Here is a 22,003-nt window from a genome sequence, read left to right as displayed (position 1 = left end):
AATCATACATGTATTACGTGAACGTACCTTGAAGGTAAAACAGCGTTATACAAGCAAAAGCATTTACCGTTACTATTCGGCCTACGTCTAAATTGGAATTTGGAACGCTTTTGAAAGTTCAACAACTACTTGTTTGGGAACATCGTCACAATCCACTTTGATATTCTCACTCTATTTGACTGCGGTAGAGGAAAATCCAAACTTGGCCAGGAATGTCTCAGATTGTGCTCAAAGAATTAGAATTCACCCTCTTAAGATGATTCTTTTGGGCTACAACTTGCTTATTTATTATTTTAAGAAATCTGTGCCCTTCACTCCGTTGAACCTTCTGACCAGTCCGGTCTTTTGAGTGTGATACTTTGACAGTTCCGCCTATGAGGACATCTGAGTCTTTAACTGTCCTTCCAGTCGGTTGTCAGGTTGTCGTTATTTTAAGCAAAACTGTCATCATCACTCCGTCACAATTATTTTACTATTTTACTTTGGGACCGTCTGTAAATTTCATCATCATTATTAGTCCGTCACACCGTCATCTCTTGTCCTCTGCATCCAACATCCTGAGGAAGACTCTAGAGTTGATGTAAAAATTGACAATTTCTTTGGAGATGAAAATAAGTTGAATTGGAAGAAATAGGCTGTAGTCTGATAAGTTGACAAAGAATTTATTTCCAAAACAGAGACTCACAATAGCCAAAACATTGACTTATATATACACCAAATCGATTATACTGGAAACAAGGATTCATATACAAACATGGTGCAGACATTTTTATAAAAGCCAAATGTTCCCAAAAAAAAAAAAAAAGGTTTGATAAAGACATCACAACTGCCTTCCCTAACCTAATGATAGAAGTATGGTTAGTTCCCAGTCTGCCCCTTTTGAAGCGGCGAGTAGCGTACATCTTGTAATCTTCTCTGTGCAACTACAATAGACTCTATTTATTCTCCACACAAAAAGACTCTGCTGGATGCGTGAGGAGTTGTTTTGAGGGGGGGGGGGGGGGGGGGGGGCTACATCTTGGCGGCCAACACAATGTCTGTTATCACGTCTGTGTAAATGTCAGTGTTTTGTAATGTAAAAAAAAAAAAATTAGATAAAGAAAAAATTAAAGCTAGAGTAAAAAAAAAAAAGAAAATCGGTTTTGTTTTGGGTATCGAATTCAATCAAATCGTTCCACTTTTGCATTTATTGAGATTCGTATAAAATCATCTTTTAATGGAGAGAGGAAATTTTTGCATTTACAATTGAATATTGGCAAGTTCCTTTGTATTTATAACATTTACCCTATATTACATTTTTTATGTCATTACATATATGACATTTATGTTATACAGATGTGACTTTTTTTTATTTCTTTGCATTTATTCAGGAAAAATCCTTCGCTATCCTCTGAATATAAGTTCGCCTTGGTGGAGGCCTGCTGAGTGCCTTTCTAGTTGAGTGGAGTACGGTTTGAAATGCACATTACTGCCACTTAAAGCACTTAAGTGAATTAGCAGACAGTGGTCAGAGTATGGGCACTTGGAAGCATGCTTTTATTGTGAAAAATGTATCTCATTATTTCAGCTATGGGCTGGCCACTTTTCATGACTTGTACAACAATTGGCAGAATGTGGATTTTTTTTTTTCAATTGAGTTTTGGTGTAGAATTTAATGTGATCAAAAAAAAAAACAAATCATACTTTTGTTTGAACATTCATTGCTAGTCAAAGCAAAACAAATTCAGGAAATTACGCGTGAAGACTTACCACCTGCTGGGAGCAGTTTCCCTCTGAAATTTTGAAGGGGATCTTACGTGGAAACAACTTTTCCAGCCATTACATGTCTTAGCTGTCATATGCAGCAAAATGTCAAAAACCAAAAGCAGGCTTGTTACGTAAGAAGCAGTTCATCCAAATTCCCCGGAGTGATATATTGTACTAAAAACAACAAATTCTATCAAAATGGTCATTAAAATTCAAGTTGTTAATTTTCAGAAGTAAAAGGACATTTTAAAAAGTAATAAGGATGATTATATGTAATCTTGTATTTTCAGGAGCATTATGATACTGCTTTTGATTTATTAACTGTCATATAGAATTTTTTAAGATATTTTTTTATGTCTAAATCGTGATAATACTAAATTTTATCAATGGGTCATCTTATTTAACTATATATACGATAATTATTCTTGCTGGTTAAAAACATACGACATTAATTGTTAGAACATTTGATTATTATTGTTGTGAATATCCAAAAACCTATTTTTCTATTTTAATTTGTTTGTACAAAAATTTATAATAAAACGATACTATTGATTATATGAACGTATATTTTTCTTTTTTCAAAATCAGCAGGTCTATATGGACAAATATATTTTTAATCCAAATGAATTTGTTCATTCTTGTGAATTAAATTTATTTGAACTGGCAGGGTCTATTGCATTCATCAAATGTTTTATACTTACATTTATATACATTTTCTGTTCGATCATAGAGCTAAAGGTAATAAAGGTGACAAGTAAAATCATTAAAAGCTGATACAATACTCTTAATTGAGCTGAGAGGTCATTAGATAATTACCATAGAATTATTGATAAATAAAAATTTTAATAATTAAAGTGTCTGCTTCAAATGACACTATAGTAAGACCATTTAGAAATCTCCATTTTCCCCTCACGATGTAAACACAGGTCAAGGTTGGCACGAATGACCCCCCCCCCCATTATTGGCAGTATGACAGGCATCGAAGGACTTGCTAGGCAAAATTTCCAAAGCACCGTTTGACCTAAACCAATTTCACATTGTTGCTTCGTTCCCACAATCATGATGCAGGAGCAACTGGGGGGCACTCGAGCACCTGAGCCACGCTGCCCTCCGCAGTACAATGAAATTAACTCCAAAATGTTTCACATGATGAATGGCCATCTGGAGGCTCCAATGTCGGAACTAGTGACCATATCCCTGCACTTTCATTTCTCGTTTTCTATCGATTTCAATCGTGTACATCGGAAGCTAATTGCACATTGTGAGTGAAGATGTCATTAAGGAAACATTTTAAATAACATTTTAAATAAACAACCTTATTCAAATACTCAATTCACTTTTTTTTCTCTCTCTCAAGAGACCTTTATTGTTTTTCAAACTTGTTGACAAAAACAAAGTACAAAATAAATGAGAAAATATGATGAAATGAGTGAAGTGCTCATTCCTGCTTAGCTTTAATAGCAGCAGTCACATCCTCATTTAGTGCAGAGCGGGCACAAGCACATGATTCACAGTGTTGATATAATCAATAAGAGCAAACAATGCTGAATTGATTGATCATCTTGGGCAATTCATTTGGCATTATATACAGCAAACAAACAGAGACAGACATTTAATTGAGACTGGGCACAGGACTACAAAACAAACTATAACTGATGAGCCATTCAACAAGGTTTGTGATTTTATTAGCACCAACGCTCATTCATAAAGATCTTTACGAGGATATATTTGTATTGAGTTTAGGACAAACAAATAAGGGGACAAATAGATTCATCATAAATAATATTCCATTCCAGACTTGGAGGATATTTAAGTTATATAAAGGCACTTTTTATGTATATTTACGCACACCTGAGATAAATGAATTAGTAGCTGTCAAAGTAAAAGAGATTTTTAAATATTATTGAAAATACCAAAAATATATTATGAAATATCAAATAGCTCCCTATTGATTGATGATAAGCTTACATAGCAAAAAGGTTAAAAATAAGGTTTTAAATTATTTTTCCCACTATGATTTTGTAAGTATTTCTTGTGTCTGTTAGTTATTTTTATTCATTGATATATATTTTTAAAGGTAATTATGGTATTAAGCTTGTTTCTCATCATACAGAAATTAATTTTACTTATTTTTCAAAAATGTTTCACCCATTACTCATATAAGCAGAAAAAGACTAATACATTTCAAATGTTTTGTGTTTATGTATTGCTAAGGTTGTTTTTAACCAGTTAACATCTAATTTAGCTAACACAACTAGCATTTGTACTTGAGCAAAACTTGACACTGATTTTTTAGCGGTTTCTATAATTTCAGTACCAGTAATACTAAAATTAAAATGAGTAAGAATGCCTAAACTTTAACTGCAAAGAATTTTGTCTCCAATATTTATGATGCAGATTTTTATTTGAGCTGAATAAATGGAATTATATAACTGTTTTTTACTTGTTTGTGAAAGTGTGGGAAACAACATAAAATATATATATATTTTTTTTAAATTTTAGTCCCTAAATTAACTTCCAAGTCTTAAATGATTCATAAAACTTCAAGTTTACAGCAGATGAAGGAATGTGAGTAAAACACATAAATGATGCAATGCCAAAAAAGGCCAAGCAGCAGACACACCAAGCCATAAACACAAACACAAGGACACACATCTAATCTAATTTATTGAAATGTATTTTTTTTAAGCCCAAAATATTTTGATGTTGATCATCTTGAGCAATTTTGCGATTTCATTTTACTGACATTCTTATACGTTTGAGCAAGCCATTGTGTTTAGTTCAAAAAGTAATTTACTTTGTGCTATTTTATACATTTACTCCATCTTGCACCCTTCTAATCATACACGATAATTCATATAACATTTAAAAAAAAGTTAAAAATGATTATGCGTAAACTTGTCTGGGTTCTACATTACAGCACCGTATCAGAAATGCAAATCAGATTTTAGTCTTGTACAAAAGAGGCGTGCAAAAATAATTTCTTCTCGCCCAGCACGATCTCCAGCGTATCATCATGGGACGTGACATGTATGAGGACATGACTGTCTGACTCAACTTGATCCTATTATGTGTTTAAATGGATTTCACATGGGTGTTAAGATTCAGAATGTGCTATCAGACATAAAGAGGGTGGGGGGGGGGGATCCATATTCATGGTGCGTCGGTAGGTCGCAAACTGTCCCGCTGCTGGTTCTAGACCATTTGAGCAAGAAGTAATTGTATAATGGCTCGCCCTGCAATGCATAAATTGAGCTGTCAAACAGTCATGGTAGATTTTGTTTTTCCGGCCAGCCAGTGTGGCGCGTGTTCCTTTGCGTGGCTCAGCAGAAACAACCATAATGCAAGTGTCATAAAGCTCACGGAGATAAATGGCGTTTGAGCAAGCATTTGCATAAAAAGGAGAATAAACGGGCGGTGAAACGGGGGAAACTAAATTGCAGCTTAGCTTGCCTCGCTACAACAATAAACGTGCGCTGAATTGAGTGGGATGAGGCTGTGCTGTTACACAGCTACACTACGTGCATATAGTTAACCTGCTAATCAGAACACCCTTTGGAATTAATTGGCCTTTATTCATATGGAGGTGACAAAATTTCTGGGTGCAGCTGTGACACATTTGTGTACCCATCCACCATTATATAGTTTGAGCATCTTTGTTTGCTTCATTCCACTTTGTTGTAATTGTGAGCTGCTTAATTACTATTAGGCCCTTGCTTGTTAGCTTGTAAGAGAACTAGTGCCTCTCACTGTGAGATATCTCTGGTGAGATATATTCCATCCACTGACTAGAGGCTAGATATATATTCACTGCTCAAAGATGTGTAGGCGTGCTCGACGGAATAGCATCCATTTTTTTTCCATTGGACACGCCCACATTGTTGGAGAACAGATAGAGCGTTTCTTTTTCTCCATTTTATATTTACGGCAATTTCGTTGGTTGTTGAACAGCACGCTTCTGTTTTGTGTCAAGTTTATAAAACAATTTTATCTTTATATAGACACAAAGATGGATTATCATTTTAGGAAGACAAAGGCTGACTCGAATGTCGTATTGATGTCAAATTAAATCAAATCACCGCTTCGCCTTACTGTGGTACACGTTGACCTTATGCTTAGGTCAAACTATTTCTTTCAGCAAACAGCACAGCAGACAAAGTAACACACAAAAGAAAACAAGACACTATTCTGCCCGTCACCACAAAGACAGATGCATGAAGGCAGGGAAAGCGGAAAAAAATTGCAATGATTTCAAGTTCAAAGAAGAGCCACCCAAACTAATCGTCCTCCCCGAGATGGGTAGGGTGTTGGGGTGAGGTGTGGTGAGGTGAAGTGAGTGGGTGGGTTGGTGTCAGGTGTTGGGCGAAGAGAGGACTCTCCTCGACTACGCGTATTCTTAAGCAATAACAACGTGATCCGTATTATCCACCCAAGAATACCCGTCACCGAAGAGAGTCTTTCAATATACACAGGAGGCTAACCAGAAACCATGTGAGCAGTTCCACTGCCATTGCATCATCATCCCCACCACCATGGCCATCAGCAGCCCTTCTTCATGCTCCCCGTGGCAAACAGACACATACACAGATTGAGAAAGGTGGTAGTTGCATTGATTGAAGACGCCTCACTGCAGTGTGAGGCAAAGTTCCATCAATGGCTCCTCTGCAAAGGAGAAAATTGACAATGGTGGCAGTTTCAATATGAGGGTCATTCCAGAATTGGAAGACATTTTTTGTCCTCCCCTCTATGAAATTTCAAATACAGAAACATGCTCTTGTGTTAATTATAGTTGTCTCCAGACCAAATTTAATTGTAGTTGTTTCCTAAATATTATTTGGACTGAATGTCATCAAGCTAATTGTGCCCTTCTATTTTTCTTTTTTTTTTTTAAGACATAATGTCATGGTCAACTTTAACAAATTCACCCATGTGACAGAAATAAAACAATAGTAATAATAGTTAATAATAATACTTAATAGTTATTCTTTATTGGAGTGATTGGATTTCACTGGTTAGCGTGATGCAAAGCTCTTTAGCAAAAACTCCAACATAAACATTGAACCCATATTTACTTTTCTTTTTAATCATTATTATAAAGCTAACCGCTAACAGAGCTAATTGTATACTTGAGAAAAAATAGTAACGTTAGCATTAGTATTCAGTGAAAATGCAAATCTTTAATTGTAAAGAATTCTCCTTTTTTATATATTGTTTTTAATTAGTATCTGGAATTGGAAATGGAAAAAGTCCACGAAGTTATATGATGGTTTATCTATTATTTATTGTCTAGAAGACAGAACAACCACAAAAATGCAAATTTTCTAAAAAATATTGATGCCTGAATTGTCCTCCAATTTTGGATTGACCCATAAACCAGCGTGTAGCGCAAGAACAGAAAAAAAAAATGGAGCATAAAAGCTGATAGGTTAGATTTCCTGATTGTCTCATTTCTGGAGCTGGCAGCATAATGGACAAGAATATGAAGTTAAAAATAAAGATGCTAAAATTCCCACAGCAAGGCTCTTACCTGAACCACAGCCAGATCAGCTTCTGTTGGTGACGCTTGGCTTTCTCTGCTTCTGTCGTTGCCACTGTTGCTTGGCCCTGTCATAATGAGAACTGGGGCTGTGGGTCAGGGAAGGGAAGGGAAGGTATCGGTGAAGGGGGGTTTCACATGTGGGGGGGGGGGGGGAGACGTAAGGTTAGGGAGGTCATTCCAGGAGCTGCTTTGGTGTGATGGTGGTCCCATGCGATCCATTACCAATAGCAACCCACCCCCCACCGCCACCACCCTCAAAAGCCCAATGCAATGAAATTAACACATGCATCGTAGGGTGGGTGCAGCACATGCAGTGAATAAATGTGGGATAAATATATTCCGACAAACGTGCTGTTTTACTGAGGAAGAAATCAAGCATAATCTTTTTTAATTTTTTTTTTTTAATTCTATTAGTATGGTGACCTCACACTCCCTTTTGTATTATTATTATTATTTACATAAAGACAGATTTACATAAAGAAAATTAATGATCTAGTCCTAATTACGGCGACATTTTTTTTTCCAAAATAATTTACTTCAATTTAAAAGCATGTTACAGGTGATCAGGACTTATTTAATCATTTCCTTGTAAACATAATGGATTTTCCCCCCCCTGCATTTTAATAAGACTGATTTCAATATTAAATTGGTCAACATTCAAGCTTTGCAGAAATGTCCATGCTGGACCTTTATATAATATCAACAGCTGAGAAGTGTTAAAGAGAGGATAAAAAAAGGTTAAAAAAAAGTATTAGAATTTTTTTAATGACTCTAAAACCCAAAGAAGTATTTTTCCTCTCTCTCTTTGTCTCCCTCCACTTTCTAATTTCCATCTCTTCCTCACCCGAAAATCATGCCCACAAAAATACACACGCTCACACCTAAATATTACAAATTACACATGCATACCCTGAGCCAAAAACAGTCCGAAACCCCCAAACCAGCCACCCACCCACCCACAGACTGCAGAGATAAGATTTACCACCCGCAGCCATACAAACACATACTCAGCTAGTGTGGCCCAACCCAGACCATCTGCAGAAAAAAAAAAAAAAAAGGGCGCCAGCGTAGAGAAGCGAGAAATCACTTCTCTCTCTTTTCTCTCCCAAACAAACACATAAGCGCATACAAAATCAGAGTAGTATTGATTATTCAGTGGAAGCACCCAAAGACTCATCAGAATATGCTGACAGCTAGCGGCTAAAATCAAACAGCAGGAATAATCGTTGCACCTTTCCACAAAATAATTAGACAAGGGAAGTACCACAGGTTATCATATAGTGGGGGGGGGGGAATGGCAGAAACAAGTTCAATGGGAGTGGCATGTCTCAGTTTTTTGTGTGTGGGTATGTTCGTGATTTATTGGCGTTCAGATTTCCCTCACGTTTTAATATATGGGGGCACCCACCTCTTCCTTTTGGCATTTAAAAAAAAAAAAATGCAGAGGAATGAAAAATATACTGATTGAGCTAAAATAATGTCTTTGAAAGTAATTTAATATTTCTATCAAATCTACACACACGCGCTAATAAGTCGGATGAAATTCTCCGGCAAAGGAGAAACACAGGTGCAGTCAGTTGTTGGCCTCTTACCCGCTTTTCTTCTTTTTTCCGTAACCCAGGGTGTTGCCTCTCCTGGCGCACCTCTAAAATTCCCTCCCCTTCCTGCGCTCTTTCAGCCCGATGCCTTCCTGAGGGTCCGTGGCAAACTGGGAGGTGGTGATCTCCCTCCCCCTCCCAGTTGTAGGAAGAGCTCCCTGAAAAGAAGGAGGAGGTTGATCCCAGTAGGAAACAGAGGATGCGGTGCCGGACGAATTGGTACTGATGCTGCCGAGGAGTGATGGCAAACAAAAGCTGTCCTCCTCCCGCTGCACTTCTCCTACCACTCTTCCAGCTTCCCTTCTCGGGCTCCGTTCACGGAAAGGAAAGCTTGTTGTTTCTGGCCGTGGCAAATGAAGTGAGGAGCCGGCGGGGGCCAATGAGGGCAGACGTGTTGAGAGGGAGGAAGAGAGAGAGAGAAATGGAGAGCATGCGGTGTGATGAGGCATAAGAGAGTGATGGAGCGGAGAGAAAGGGATACGGAGGTAGAGATGGACAAGGGGCGGGAGGACGGATGCAAAAGAGGAGGAGAAAGACTGATAAGACACGATGTGGGGACGTATGAGAGAAAAGGAAAGCGGACAGGAGATCTATAAAGAGAGAGAGAGAGAGAGAGAGAGGGTGAATGAGGAGAGATTGCAGTACCAACAGTTGTTCAATAGACTCTCCCTCTTTCACTCACACACACAATAAATGTACATTTATATTCTATTCTTTCTCACTCGAATATAGTCACACCCTCTTACACGCCCTTGCAGCCAGTAATGGTGAATTCATTCGTGTTTTGTTTCCAGCATGTGCATTAGTGGGGGGGGGAAATAGTTAAAATAGCAAACAAAGGGAAATAATGGCCGTGATGATCATGATGACAAAGAAGATAAATAGGAAGATAGTTATCCCCGAGTGGATTGAGGAAAACACATCATGGGTGGGGGATGCTGCAAATAAATGCAGTCACAATTAAAGGTGTTTTTTAAATCAAGAAATAAAGAATATTTGCATATCCATATCTTCTATTCACAGGTGCCCATATTTGAAAATTGATTCAGGTATTGATGGGAATTAAAATAACCTGTTGGCTGAGCATGAAGAGACTGAATTATACACACACACACACTCACACACGTCAATAAATAGATAAGATATTTCTGACAATGTGTGAAGAAGTCTCAAGGGACAAAGAACTAATTAAGAATCCAAATAAAAGAGAAATAAGTAACAAATGGGGTTGCTGAAAAGGCTTCTCAATCCCAGCTATGATTCCCTGTGGGCACCAACATCACTTACAATCACATATACAGGAGCAGATCAATTGGAAATGGACGGTGATGTTGTTAGTCTTTCTTTCTTTTTTTTTTTTTTTTGTCAAAGCAGTGTAAGATCTGAACGTGCACACACATCAAACAAGCTTTCATGCTCTTTTCGTTCACATTAGCTTTTCTAAAAGGAAATACGGCACAGTTACACACTATGTAGTATATACTGTGTACTTTGTACATACATATGTTCATATGCCTAGAATGTGAATCTTATATCTAGAAAAATCATCATGACAGTGTAAATAAAATAGGCCTAATATCATAATTGTCATTTTTACGTACAACAAAAATTGAAAATTACATTTATTATTAAGAAAATGTGTGTCTGTGTAGAGTCTGTCTTCTGGGTCATTGCAATCGACTGAGGGCAACTCAAATGAAATGGTAATTATGTAATTTTTGCAGCAAGCTTTGAGAGAACTTTTTTTTTTCTTGGATAAAATGTCTTCCTGATTATTTGTGAAACAATAAGGAGACAAGGACTGTTTCATGGTTATGCACTGCCACCTGATGGCAGCCTCCAAATTGTTTGTTGGGTGCTGGATGGCGGTTTTACAGGCTTTGTAGGTCTAACACTTGTTTTTTTTTCTTCCTTTAGGTGGCTAAAAAAATTCCAAAATCATGAAGAGAGAATCACTATCAAAAAATATGTAAGTTCTATCCTTTCCAAACACTTTACCTATATTTTTACTTTTTACAATAGACTTAAACAGATCAAAACTCACTATTAAAAGGCACCTGTTTAGTTTGGGACCTTCTCTGCCTCTTCTTCTGGCTGGTAATCAAACCGCAATGCTTCCAGTACACCACAGTGCCCTGAGGCATGTTGTGGCACAAGATGGTACTGCACTGAAGTCTCACTATAATTTCTTGCAACATGGCTACTATGAGAAAATACAGTAGTATGGATATACCAGCCTGAATGAAGCAGCTGTGATTACTTAAACAAATAGCATCCTCCATTTAAGTCAACAGAAAGGTTTTTATTGACAGCTTGCATAACAAAAGGTCAGCGATAGGCTCAGCACTACTAATTAAGTCCAATTGGTGAATGTCAGCTCCACAAAGGGCAATGCAAATCCACAGCGCTACCTAAATAAGAATCTTGGCGTGCGTGTGCGCGCGTGTGACGTGACAATAGGATTTATCACGACGGCAATTCAACATCAAACATTGACTGCATGATTTATTTGTTTGTTTTCTCCACATTATTAACAATTTGTTATTTCTGTTTAAATGTAAATGCTCAGTTTGCATTTGATGAAACTCATCATGTTTTTATTGATCATTTTTATTATGAATATTGCTTTGGGCAGGTGCTGTCTGCTCTGTGAGGTAATGTGGAATAAGTAGTTTGCAATATTTGACTGGTCAGAGAGGATGCTGTTGCTTGGAGGGGGTCGATGCTGCCGTCATGGTTCCTGATGTGTGCCTGTTTTTGTAATTCTGAAGTTGTCATCCCTCCTGGCCATGGTCTACAAAGTGTTGATTTGTTTTGTACAGATATAGCTGTATTACTTGTGTTGAACAACTTCAGCCTCTCCCCTCCACCTCTTTGCTTTCACAGCGAAAGAAAATGCAGTCACACTGAGTCTCGGAAGAGTTGAACCTTTGAGAAACACAGACAAACTGTTATGAAATGACAGGGAGATAATGTGATGGTGTGGTGTGGTGACCTTTAAATACAGGCTGATGCTCCATCCCAACCAGTGAAAACCCTGACCTTTGTAAAACCATTACAGGAGACTCTAATCCGAAAGGCTTGGGAGGGAGACACGCACACATTGAATCGACCCAATAGTGCACATTTAACATTAGATGCATATATTTGCATACATATACGAATTGGGGGGGGGGGGGGGTGACTGAAATATTTTTCTTTCCATTTTGACATAAATTAGTTGATAAGCCTCGGCATGATCAGACCCAGGCTTTTTCTGGATCAATTATGTGCTTTAATTTTCCTCTACTGAATCATTCATTTGTAGAAAACAGCTTCCAGTTGAAAGGCAAAAAAAAAAAAGGAATTTGTTGCTCTCCTGAGTATGCAAACATGATAATGGCCAAAAGTTTCCATCATTTTACTCATCGGACAGTATATTATTAATAAAGAGCTATTGTATTGTATTTTTCCGATTCAAAATGAAGCAGGCTACCTCCCATCAAATAAAGAAATAAAAGAAAAAGGCTGATTGGAAAGTTGCGTATATGACGTTGTCGCGCTGAACTTGTGCAACAGCGACATCTTTTGGTGCATCTTAGTAGGTGCAGTTTGCTGCGCCTACCACTGGGTGGGTCTAATAAGACGGGGGCGTGCACGAGTTTGATCAACCAAGAATTTAAGGGGAACGCCACAGCTTTTGTGCATGCAGCCGAAACCAGTTTGAATCGCCAGGAGGAAGCAGAGAGCCGAAACTGCACTGTGCATGCACTTATTTTGAAAATATGCGCTTTTATTTCGAAAGAATGACTATTCCGTGGTTTGTGTTTGCATAGTCGTTGAGGAAGTCTCTTTCTCGGCTCGCACTCATTCATGGTAAAAGTTACAAGATGACTAATCAGACCAACTCTGTGGTTTTGTCAAAAGACATGTTGGATTTGGAAGAAGATGAAGATCTGGAGGTTTTTAGTAAGGTACAGTCAAACTTCCTGACTCCCACTTTTAAACAATTGCAAACTTGCAACGCTTGTGACGTGGATGAGGTTCCAGTCAAAACACAGTCGCGTGACGATTTTTGCATAAGATTTGATATTTTGGTTTGCAGAAATGTTCCCTCGTGTTTTGAAAAGGGGCAACAATAAAAGTTTTGAATCAGCAGACAAGCTGACCTTTGTACTTCAATCAGCAGCTCTACACAGCCCAATGATTTGTAACTTTGTTTTTCACTTATTTGTTCATGCTTGAAGCATTTGCGTTTTCTGGGAGGGGGAAACGTTTCTTTTCCAAAGACAGGCAGATGGAACTTTTTCCACAAACCTCATAACTACTGCATAGACAGAAAGAAAATATTCTTCTGTACATACAAATGATGGTTACTGAATTTCCACTTTGATTATATTTATATCAGTGACGTTTTTAAAAGCCAATTCTCCAAACAATTGTGAATTTCCAATACAATGCAGCACATCAGTTAAAATCTCATTTGTTCATCTAAACATACGTGTTGTGTTTGCTTCAGAAAATAATATTGACAGACGAGGATCCAGCGCCCAACTCACCAAGCTCCATGGTCAACCAGTACCAACTCGATGAAGATGAACAGCAGAGTGACAGCACCAAAGACTTGTTTGTGACAGTTGACAGTCCGGAAAGTCATGTGACAGCTATTGAGACCTTCATCATGTACAGAGTCATCACCAAGGTAAAGTGGGAGACAAAAATATAAACTTTTTAAAATATTTGGAAATTATTCAAGCTGCAATATGAACTTTCTTTTCCAGACAACGAGAAGTGAGTTTGACTCTTGTGAGTATGAGGTCCTCCGGCGCTACCAGGACTTCGTTTGGCTACGAAGCAAACTGGAGGAAACCCATCCAACCCTAATTGTTCCTGTATGTAAAACATGAAAATAAATCCTCAATCACAATCAGAGTCTAGCATTTGAAAGTGTGCTCTTCCATTTAGCCTCTTCCAGAAAAGTTTGTGATGAAAGGCATGGTGGAGCGCTTCAATGATGACTTCATTGAGACAAGGAAGAAAGCACTTCATCGTTTTCTCAATAAGATCGCCGGGCATCCCATTCTGTCTTTTAATCAGCACTTTAAACTTTTCCTAACAGCCCAGGTATGACGTGCTCAAAACACACACCGTTTGAGTTTCTGTAATTAAGTTAATTTTAAACCTTCTGCAGGATCTGTCGACTCACAAGAAACAGGGTCCTGGCTTCTTGAGTCGAATGGGCGACACGGTCCGATCGGTGGCCAGCTCGGTGTGGGGCATCAAAAGCCGTCCGGAGGAGTTCACACTTATGCAGGAATACGTGGAGAACTTCGGCTGCAAGATCTCGTCTGTTGACAAGGTTACTCAGAGGATCATCAAGGAGCAGCGAGGTAAGAACCGCAACTGAAATATGACTTTGAATACATTAAAATTCAACATGTCTGTCTTCAGAGTATTTGGATGAGCTAAAGCAGTACGGGCCTCTCTACAGCCAATGGGCCGAGGTGGAAGAGGACCTGCATGACCCACTGCAACGTGTGGCCAACTGCATGGACCATTGTAGCAAAGAAACAGAAAAGCAGATCCACCAGCTTTCCGATGTGATGGTCCCGGCTTTTCATGAGTACGTGCTCTGCACTGAGGTCATAAAGGTGAGTTGGAACCAACGAGTTCATCACCCCATTGGGACTTATGTTTAATTGTAATCTTTCTTGGTGGTTGTAGAATGTGATGAAACGGCGTGACAATATCCAGGCATACTTTGAGACAAAAAACGAAGCCCTCGCATCCAAAAAAGCGGACCAAGATGTTGTAAGTGTGTCACTTTCCTTCCTTATCCTTGTAAACCGAAGGATGTCTTTGTCTTTCATCATCGAGAGGGAAGGGTGGGAATAAATCTGAGCTCCACTAATTTAGTCTACTGAAACTTGTACTGAATTTATTTTAAGAGCATAAAGTGTGTTTGGAATCATTTTAAATGCTTTTAAATTGATTGGGATTGGTCAAAATTATTTTATTGTGGATTTTCACCTATTTGTAGTTTGAACCGACTGCATGTTATGACCCACTGTGGCCAGAAGAGGGTAATGTTACTCTAATTTAGAATCGCAACAATTAATTTACCTTATTTGAGTTAATACAATATTATAAAATGGGATTATAATAATATATTATATAATATATTTTCTCTGGTGTTCTTTTAGGGTCATCTGGAGAAAGAAGTTGAAGCTCTGGCAGATCGAATGGAAACAGCTAATAATGCATTGAAAGGCGATTGGGTCAACTGGCAGAACAGTATGAGAGCTGACCTCAAATCTGCTTTCATCTCAACGGCTGAGAAGAATGTGGAATGCTATGAAAAGGTGAGTGTCAAATCCAATTAATTAGCTATTCCCCCAAAAAATATTTACATAGCCAACTAGTACCCAAAGTGCTTTACAACAATATAAAAACAACAATAGATAAAATAAAACTTGTCTTGCAGTGCCTTGCAGTGTGGGAATCATTCCTCTTGTCTCAAAGAAGGGATCCCGTTGAGCTTCAAGATGAAGATACTCTAAATTAATGAAGCCAAATATATCTTGAATATTCCCTTGAAAAAAAATCCTCAATGTATGTATGTCCCCTTTTATACCCTCAATCACTGACAAATGTAAACTGACAACAACCAAAAAAAATCTCATTATAAATCAGCACGCATCCCTCATTTTGTGTTGAAATGTTCTTTTGCATGACTAAAATATCACCTTGCTAGGTTTGTTCAAATATTGTAATATTCTGTATTAATATGTTTATATTTGCATACAGAAGTCAAATGTACATTTACAAAATTAGTTTCATTCATCATCAAGAATGTTGACACAATACAACTAACACAAATGTGTTTATACGAGCTCTTATTTTCTTTCATTTGAGAAACTAACATCAAATTTAATCTCCGTGTTTTAGATCATTTGATTGATACTGAGCAGCACAATGTACATTAAACACAGTGTATTGTAAACATACTTGATTATAAAAATACATTTGATTGATTGACGTATTTGTTTTTATTAATGAAACTTTTCTAATCCCATATTTTTAAACAGTAAAAACATGAAAGGGGAACAACACCAATGCAAATAACTTTCAATGGGTTGTGAAAAATATTGAGAAAATATAAACCGCACAATATTTGAAGACTTATCATTTCTATCTATAACGCAGAATGAACAATGAATATCACCATCCATAAAATATTTTACTCACATGACCACTGACATTTAGAGACAAAAGGATATATTGACAAAACAGTGCTTGGTCAGAAAATTAAAAGTACACAATTAAAGATGTGACCTAAAGAATATTTATAGATATATCATCAATCAAATACAATTCGATTTTCTTTTGAATATATTGTGATAGCACGTGCAACATACACCAATTTTTTTTTTTTTCCCCAAATGATTAGAAAAGTCTTTGGAAACATATTTGATCATGTTGGGTTTTCTTAGAAGTTTTATTCTCATTTATCATAAAGCAATATTTTTTGGTATTCATTTCCTGAGATTTCATCTTGCCACCACTGTGGCCACCTTTCTTGGATTGTGACATTATACAGTAAAAGTCAATTATGAAAATTAATATGATTGTAAGTGCCACCTGAAAATCCCTTAGATTATCTTTTGCAAATTTTCTTGCTAATGATTTTACTTCTAATATCCTCCTAGAATGAGGATTTGTGTCGCTCTCACTTGTGCCTTAATTAATTCTATATATTTCTACTTCAACCTGAGCCCATTTAGTTTTTCTTGACACCATTTGCTTTCATTGATCAACCTGATATTGGCGACGTTGCCATTGAAGGAAAATAAAAAGCTTCAAATATTGATGATCCATTAGGACCCATTAAAAATACACGATCCTATCAAGAATACTTTTTTTTATTATTATTTTAGCCACCTGCATTTGGGAGGTGAGAATCTGGTATAGACAAAGAGTATAATTAATGCATAGATGAAGACCTCACCGCTTCTGTTTGTTTGTTTTGTTGAGATGAAAGCTTCATATAATTAAAAAAATATGTACAGAAAGCAGACACAGCGAGGAGTTTGGGGTATACAGCTGCACTCGGGCTAATTGGATTGCGAAACGTGGGGCTTGTCCCATGCATCTGCTACACCGCTGACTCCATGTCATGTGACCTCAGCAAATGTGATGTGATTCTACGGCAAAGGAAAAGAAAAATAGATTACTTGGTGCAAACAATATATATGATGGAGAGTGATTACTGACGTGGATATTAAAAATAAGATGTTGATAAATGTTGAGAAGTGATGAGCTATTATGTAACACATGATAATGCAAAAATATTGCCCAGCTTCTTTTCTAAATTCTTTCATCCATGTCTTTTTTTTTTTTTTTTTAGTTTTAGCTCCAAGGCTTCCTTGCTGTGCTATTTTTAGGCTGGTTGTTTTCTGCCAAGCTTACCCTAGCTGAGTTTGTGAGGTGATTTTTTTTTGTCCATCTTCAGGCAAGTGAAATTTTCACAGATGGATTTGGCTTTTTTTTTTTGCTGTAGACATTTGAATTTAATGGACTACTGGATCATCTCCCAGACAGTTTGTTTGTATCATTGGCAGGCAAAATGTTACTCTTCGACTTCAATATGCTGCTGCCCCATTTGTTACATCAGAGCTTGTCCCAGGAGAGACGTGCATGGTCGTCACTTATCTTTATCTCACGTTATCCTACATTTTTTTTAAAAATCATTTAAGATCATATCAGTTGAAACACACACTATAGCGACAATTTGATAAATATTGTCAAACATTGCACTGACCTGTGAGGCGATGTACTTCTCCAGAGGACTCTCGACTTGGCCTATGCCCAGAATTGTCGTGTGCGCTTGGAATTCTATCGGTGTGTCATCATTCAGTAGCAACTTCCCTTTGAAAAAATGAACCACGCACACCACCTAAGCAGAAAACAAATCCATTACATCCACTTTTGTGGGTATATTTGATTGTATTGTTTTGGAACTTACTAAGAACGTGGCGATGGCAGTGCCAATCAAGAAGCCAGCGATGACATCTGACCAGTGGTTCCGGTATTCCGCTATGCGATTTAATCCCGTGATGAAGGCCAGACACATAAGGGCGAGGGACAAAACCGGTTTGGCAAGACGAGTGCCTTTTACCTGAACTGTGCACGTCACGTACATCTGAAAAAAAATCAAGATCATTTATTTATGTTCTGGTTTTGGAGATTTTCCTCTATTTACATGTTTTCTGAATTGTTTGTTGTATGACATTGATTTTAATGTGACCCATATCTGACATTGGTGCTTATAATTACTGGATGCACGCACAGGCAGGGAAAACAACTAAAAGCTGCAAAATTGAAGTGACGCTTCTGTAAAATTTCCTGACTCCTTGCTTCTTTTTTAAGCTTCTGCTGTCACCCTTCATCGCGTTTTGAGTTTTTTTTTTTTTGGTCGCAAACCGCTGTTGCACCTTGTCACGGAAACTGAAGGTGACCCAAATGATATCAAGCAAAAGAAACACAATGGAATTTAGGTACATATGGTTAATCAATTGGAAAAAGCAACATTTATATTGTTTCCATTGAATATATAAGAACTCACAGCCAAGTAGAGTGCCGCATATATGCTGAGAGCAGCCTCCTTGGAAGGGAATGTTTTTCGGGCATGCAGGATGTCATTCTGGTTTCCTGTGCAGGCCTCCTGATGGTTGATATAACGGAGGGCCTGATGGCAACCCAGCGCTGTGTAGTTTGGTTTACAGATGGTCATGAAATAAGGCGCCAGGTTTCCCGTCACTACTTGGCCTGCGTTGACAAAGATGTCAACAGTGAAGAGACCAAAGGTGTAAACTCCTGGTAAAGAAAAACAGAAATATATCATTTGATTAAATTGTGATTCTAATGGGCCGACGGTATAAACAGCCAACCCGAAATTCACACCATAATCCGTTCCCCTTATTCCGTGCAGATTGTTTTAAATAAGGTATGCCAATTTTGTTTGTTGTTCTTCATCATAGCAGCATTGTGAGGCTCCAGATGTTGACAAGTCCATTTTTAATAAGCAATAAATGGATTTTGTCAAGCCTTGTGTGACTCACTTGCGGCAGAGGCTCATCGTTCTAATTCTGTCCTATCCCCCCCCCCTCGCCACGCCACAAACGTGGCGATGTAGGCGCTTTGTGTTTTACGGATGACTGCTGCTTTCTAGCTAGCCTTCCTTAACCTCTAAAATTGCTTATTAGGGCATGAACATAATTCGATTTAATAAATCTGCAGGAGCGACGTGTTTTCTTTGCATTGCACTAAAAATATGTAAATGTGTATAATGATCAAACAATGGCGAAGAAAGGATCAAAGCGTATTTTCTAAGGCTTGGAACAGCCGATTTGAGTTTTATTACAAAAGACACTGTGCAGGGAGGGACTCGGCATCAAATATGCAGTTAATGCTTCTGCTGTATAAAAAAGGAATAACAGTAGAAGGGGTGACATCATATGTGACCATGTATGCACAGTGTCGTGTTAATTATTTACGTGAATCTTATTTTTCTATGGTGCAATGATTATAAAAGTTCATTAATTAGTCCAAAAGAAGAATGGCAAATTGAGTTATTTAGACATGCATTCAAAATATTTGAGGTCAAATTACTTTCTGCAGTGCATGATTGGTCTATTATGAAATTAAACCCAACATTAAATACCACAAACTTTTCAGTGAGTAGTAAATATTGTACTGTACCAAGGAAACGAAATGTCCTGCGGACAAGCGGGTTGAGATAACAGCAGTCTCCTGTGGCAACAGTCTTCTCTGAATTGTCAAACTCTTTTGATGTATATTGGACCAGAAATAGCACCGTCTCGGTTATTGTGATCTGTTAGAGAAGAAAATCAGACAATAAGACAAAATTTACACTTAGGCACTTTAACGTTGGTTTGCATTGGGTTTACCTGGAATAACATTTGTATATTCCGTCTAAAGCAGTTTAAAAAAAAAAAAAAAAAAAAAAGTCTTTCTAGTTAATGTTTGTGGTGAGGCAAGTGGTTTCATCCACTGAGTAAATTAGACTCGTTTATCATCAGTAGTTCTCTTTAAATTGGCAGCACCATGTTGCTCGGGGGAGCGGTGCAGATTGGAAAGGGAGATGTTCCAAAGACATATTGGACGCTGAGCTGACAGAAGAGCTGAACTGTGCATATTTGGACTGCTTATGAAGTGTGTAAATAAACTGCTGTCAAGACGCTAAGCTCAGGGTGTTTTTGCTGAGCTCCACGTTTGGAAGCAGATGCGACAACTCCCATGTTTTAGTAGGTTCAGCTCGGCAATCACTTCCAGTGTCTCTGAGTATCTCTCTCGCCCGAGGAAAATTTATCCATCCATCCATCCATTTATGAAATCTATAATTGTTTTTTCTTATGCTTTCCAAAGATATACCTAATACAAAATTATGAGATAACGAGGTTGATGTTGAGCAGACACACAAAGATAGTCACAGTGGAGAGTTTTTTTTGCATCTTTGACCTTGGAGGTTCCACCCATTTCATTCATCTATTTGTTTGTTTTTTAAGTGATGTAACACAAATTTTTGCCATATTAGAAGTGGTTTATTCCAAAAAAATAACAATCTATAGTCACTCAATCGCAGTTTCAACAGACTCAAGCACGAAAGCTATAATGCAGTGTTGATGCCCAAACAAAATATGACATCACCGTAAACATACTAATCACTCACATTGTTCATTATCATTGTTTTCTCTCTCGGGGTTCAAACTCAATTTAAGGGGATTGCTGTTTCCACTTAGGTACATCATACAGCATATTCAAGATGACATATCCAAGATCCATTTAACTTAATTTGATGAAGCAGACTCACCAGTAACGTTGGCAACACCGCTACTACGGCATAAAGCAGGATGGGCGGGATGGCGCTGTGATCCTCCGGTCCAAGGTAGGGTTTAGTGTAGGTAGTATCGTAGCAAAAGAATCCCTGCACATGCACACTGAACGTATCAGTGTATTCAAAGTAATAAGCCAGCATGACAGTCCCAGCCATGATCACCAACTGAAAGTACAACATGATGCAAATTGAAAATGACATACATTTAATTTCCAAAGAATTCTATTTCCCTCGCTCTTCTAACCCAGCATCCCCCTCCTCCATTCTGGCAGCAGTTCATGGCTGCTCAGCTTTTCGTGACGAGCCCCCTCTCGTGATGGCTCCCCAACCCTAATTTGCTCTGTCTCTCCTGCAGCTACAACCAATGTGTGAGGGGGAGGAAAAGAGCAAGGGGGGTTGTAAAGGAAGGAAGGGAGGGAGAGCGAATGAGTGTGCATGAGCGTGTAAAGCATTTTGAAAGTGACTAATGCATGTCCAAAGGAGGATGCTTTCCACATTGGCCACAGCTCACCTCCTTTACATGAGAGAAAGAGACAGAAAGGAAATATAGAAGGTTCTAGGCGCTGACATTTATGTTTTAGCTTTGGAAAGTAAGATTTATTCCTCTCTAAAACTAGAGTGGCTTGAGCAATATGGTCACTGACACCATTGGTCAGCGACAATTTATGTTTCAATGCTTCGAGTTACTGGTCCAAGCGGGGGGAAAAAAAAATTCAAAAGGGCAATATCCAAAATTATCTGACGGATGTAAGATAAGAACATAATTGCTCCATTTACTTTAATTAACCACAAATATTTAAATAATATCCCCAATAAAAAAATAAATAAATGTTTCCATCTGGTTTGTCTCATACGTAATGACCAAAAGAGACAAATAAAGACCTGTAATTCACTCAGATGAAACAGTGAGGAACTAAAACATTTGTTGAGGGAGAGAAGAAATGCCGACACTGTGTTTTGAACCATTACTATGCCAAAGGCAGCAGTATGACCCAGATACAAGGAATACATCACACAACAAGGCATGCAAAATCACCCAAGCTAACAGCCACACACATCATATTAAAAAGCATATCAATTATTTCTCAGGCCACTTAAATTACATCAAGATTTTTTTCCACAGAAATAAATTACACAATTTTTTTTTCCCAAATATGAATGGACTAAAATAGAACTATTCAGTCAAATTTCTTTCACATGTGCATAAAAACTAAAAGCACTGCA

The 22,003-nt window shown here is 37.8% G+C and overlaps 3 protein-coding genes and 1 long non-coding RNA gene across 6 annotated transcripts in view; 2 read left to right on the top strand and 2 right to left on the bottom strand.

Moving 5' to 3' along the window:
- The window catches only part of LOC125985688 (polypyrimidine tract-binding protein 2), a 112,081-nt gene extending 101,229 nt beyond the window's left edge, over positions 1-10,852 (top strand). For both annotated transcript variants that reach the window (XR_007487399.2, XR_007487398.2), the window contains one exon: positions 10,801-10,852. The gene's annotated coding sequence lies outside the window, so the exon portion shown is untranslated. The remainder of the gene's footprint in view (positions 1-10,800) is intronic.
- LOC125985691 (uncharacterized) lies at positions 647-9,628 on the bottom strand. 2 transcript variants are annotated; one of them, XR_007487401.2, is made up of 3 exons: positions 8,878-9,546; positions 7,274-7,371; positions 647-6,408 (listed from the first exon to the last, which is right to left on the bottom strand). It is a non-coding gene; the product is annotated as an uncharacterized lncRNA (long non-coding RNA). The 2 variants fall into 2 exon arrangements; XR_007487400.2 differs by having other exon boundaries at positions 647-7,371; positions 8,878-9,628.
- Positions 10,853-12,654: 1,802 nt separating the features above from the next.
- On the top strand, positions 12,655-15,900 carry snx7 (sorting nexin 7). The gene is made up of 9 exons (XM_049748678.2): positions 12,655-12,836; positions 13,382-13,564; positions 13,644-13,754; positions 13,828-13,986; positions 14,054-14,252; positions 14,314-14,513; positions 14,587-14,673; positions 15,066-15,224; positions 15,347-15,900. Exons 1-9 carry the CDS (start codon positions 12,753-12,755, stop codon positions 15,425-15,427), a joined length of 1,263 nt encoding a protein of 420 aa, XP_049604635.1. The 5' UTR covers positions 12,655-12,752; the 3' UTR covers positions 15,428-15,900.
- Positions 15,901-16,015: 115 nt separating this feature from the next.
- On the bottom strand, positions 16,016-21,180 carry plppr5b (phospholipid phosphatase related 5b). Its single transcript, XM_049748680.2, has 6 exons — positions 20,756-21,180; positions 19,624-19,756; positions 18,488-18,738; positions 17,888-18,064; positions 17,684-17,818; positions 16,016-17,066 (listed from the first exon to the last, which is right to left on the bottom strand). Exons 1-6 carry the CDS (start codon positions 20,978-20,980, stop codon positions 17,037-17,039), a joined length of 951 nt encoding a protein of 316 aa, XP_049604637.1. The 5' UTR covers positions 20,981-21,180; the 3' UTR covers positions 16,016-17,036.
- Between the last annotated feature and the right edge of the window lie 823 nt (positions 21,181-22,003).

This window comes from Syngnathus scovelli, chromosome 18 (genome assembly GCF_024217435.2).
Source record: "Syngnathus scovelli strain Florida chromosome 18, RoL_Ssco_1.2, whole genome shotgun sequence".
In the NCBI taxonomy this organism is placed as follows: domain Eukaryota; kingdom Metazoa; phylum Chordata; class Actinopteri; order Syngnathiformes; family Syngnathidae; genus Syngnathus; species Syngnathus scovelli.
The sequence above is the reverse complement of the archived record's forward strand: the minus strand, read 5'-3'. Positions and strand labels throughout refer to the sequence as shown.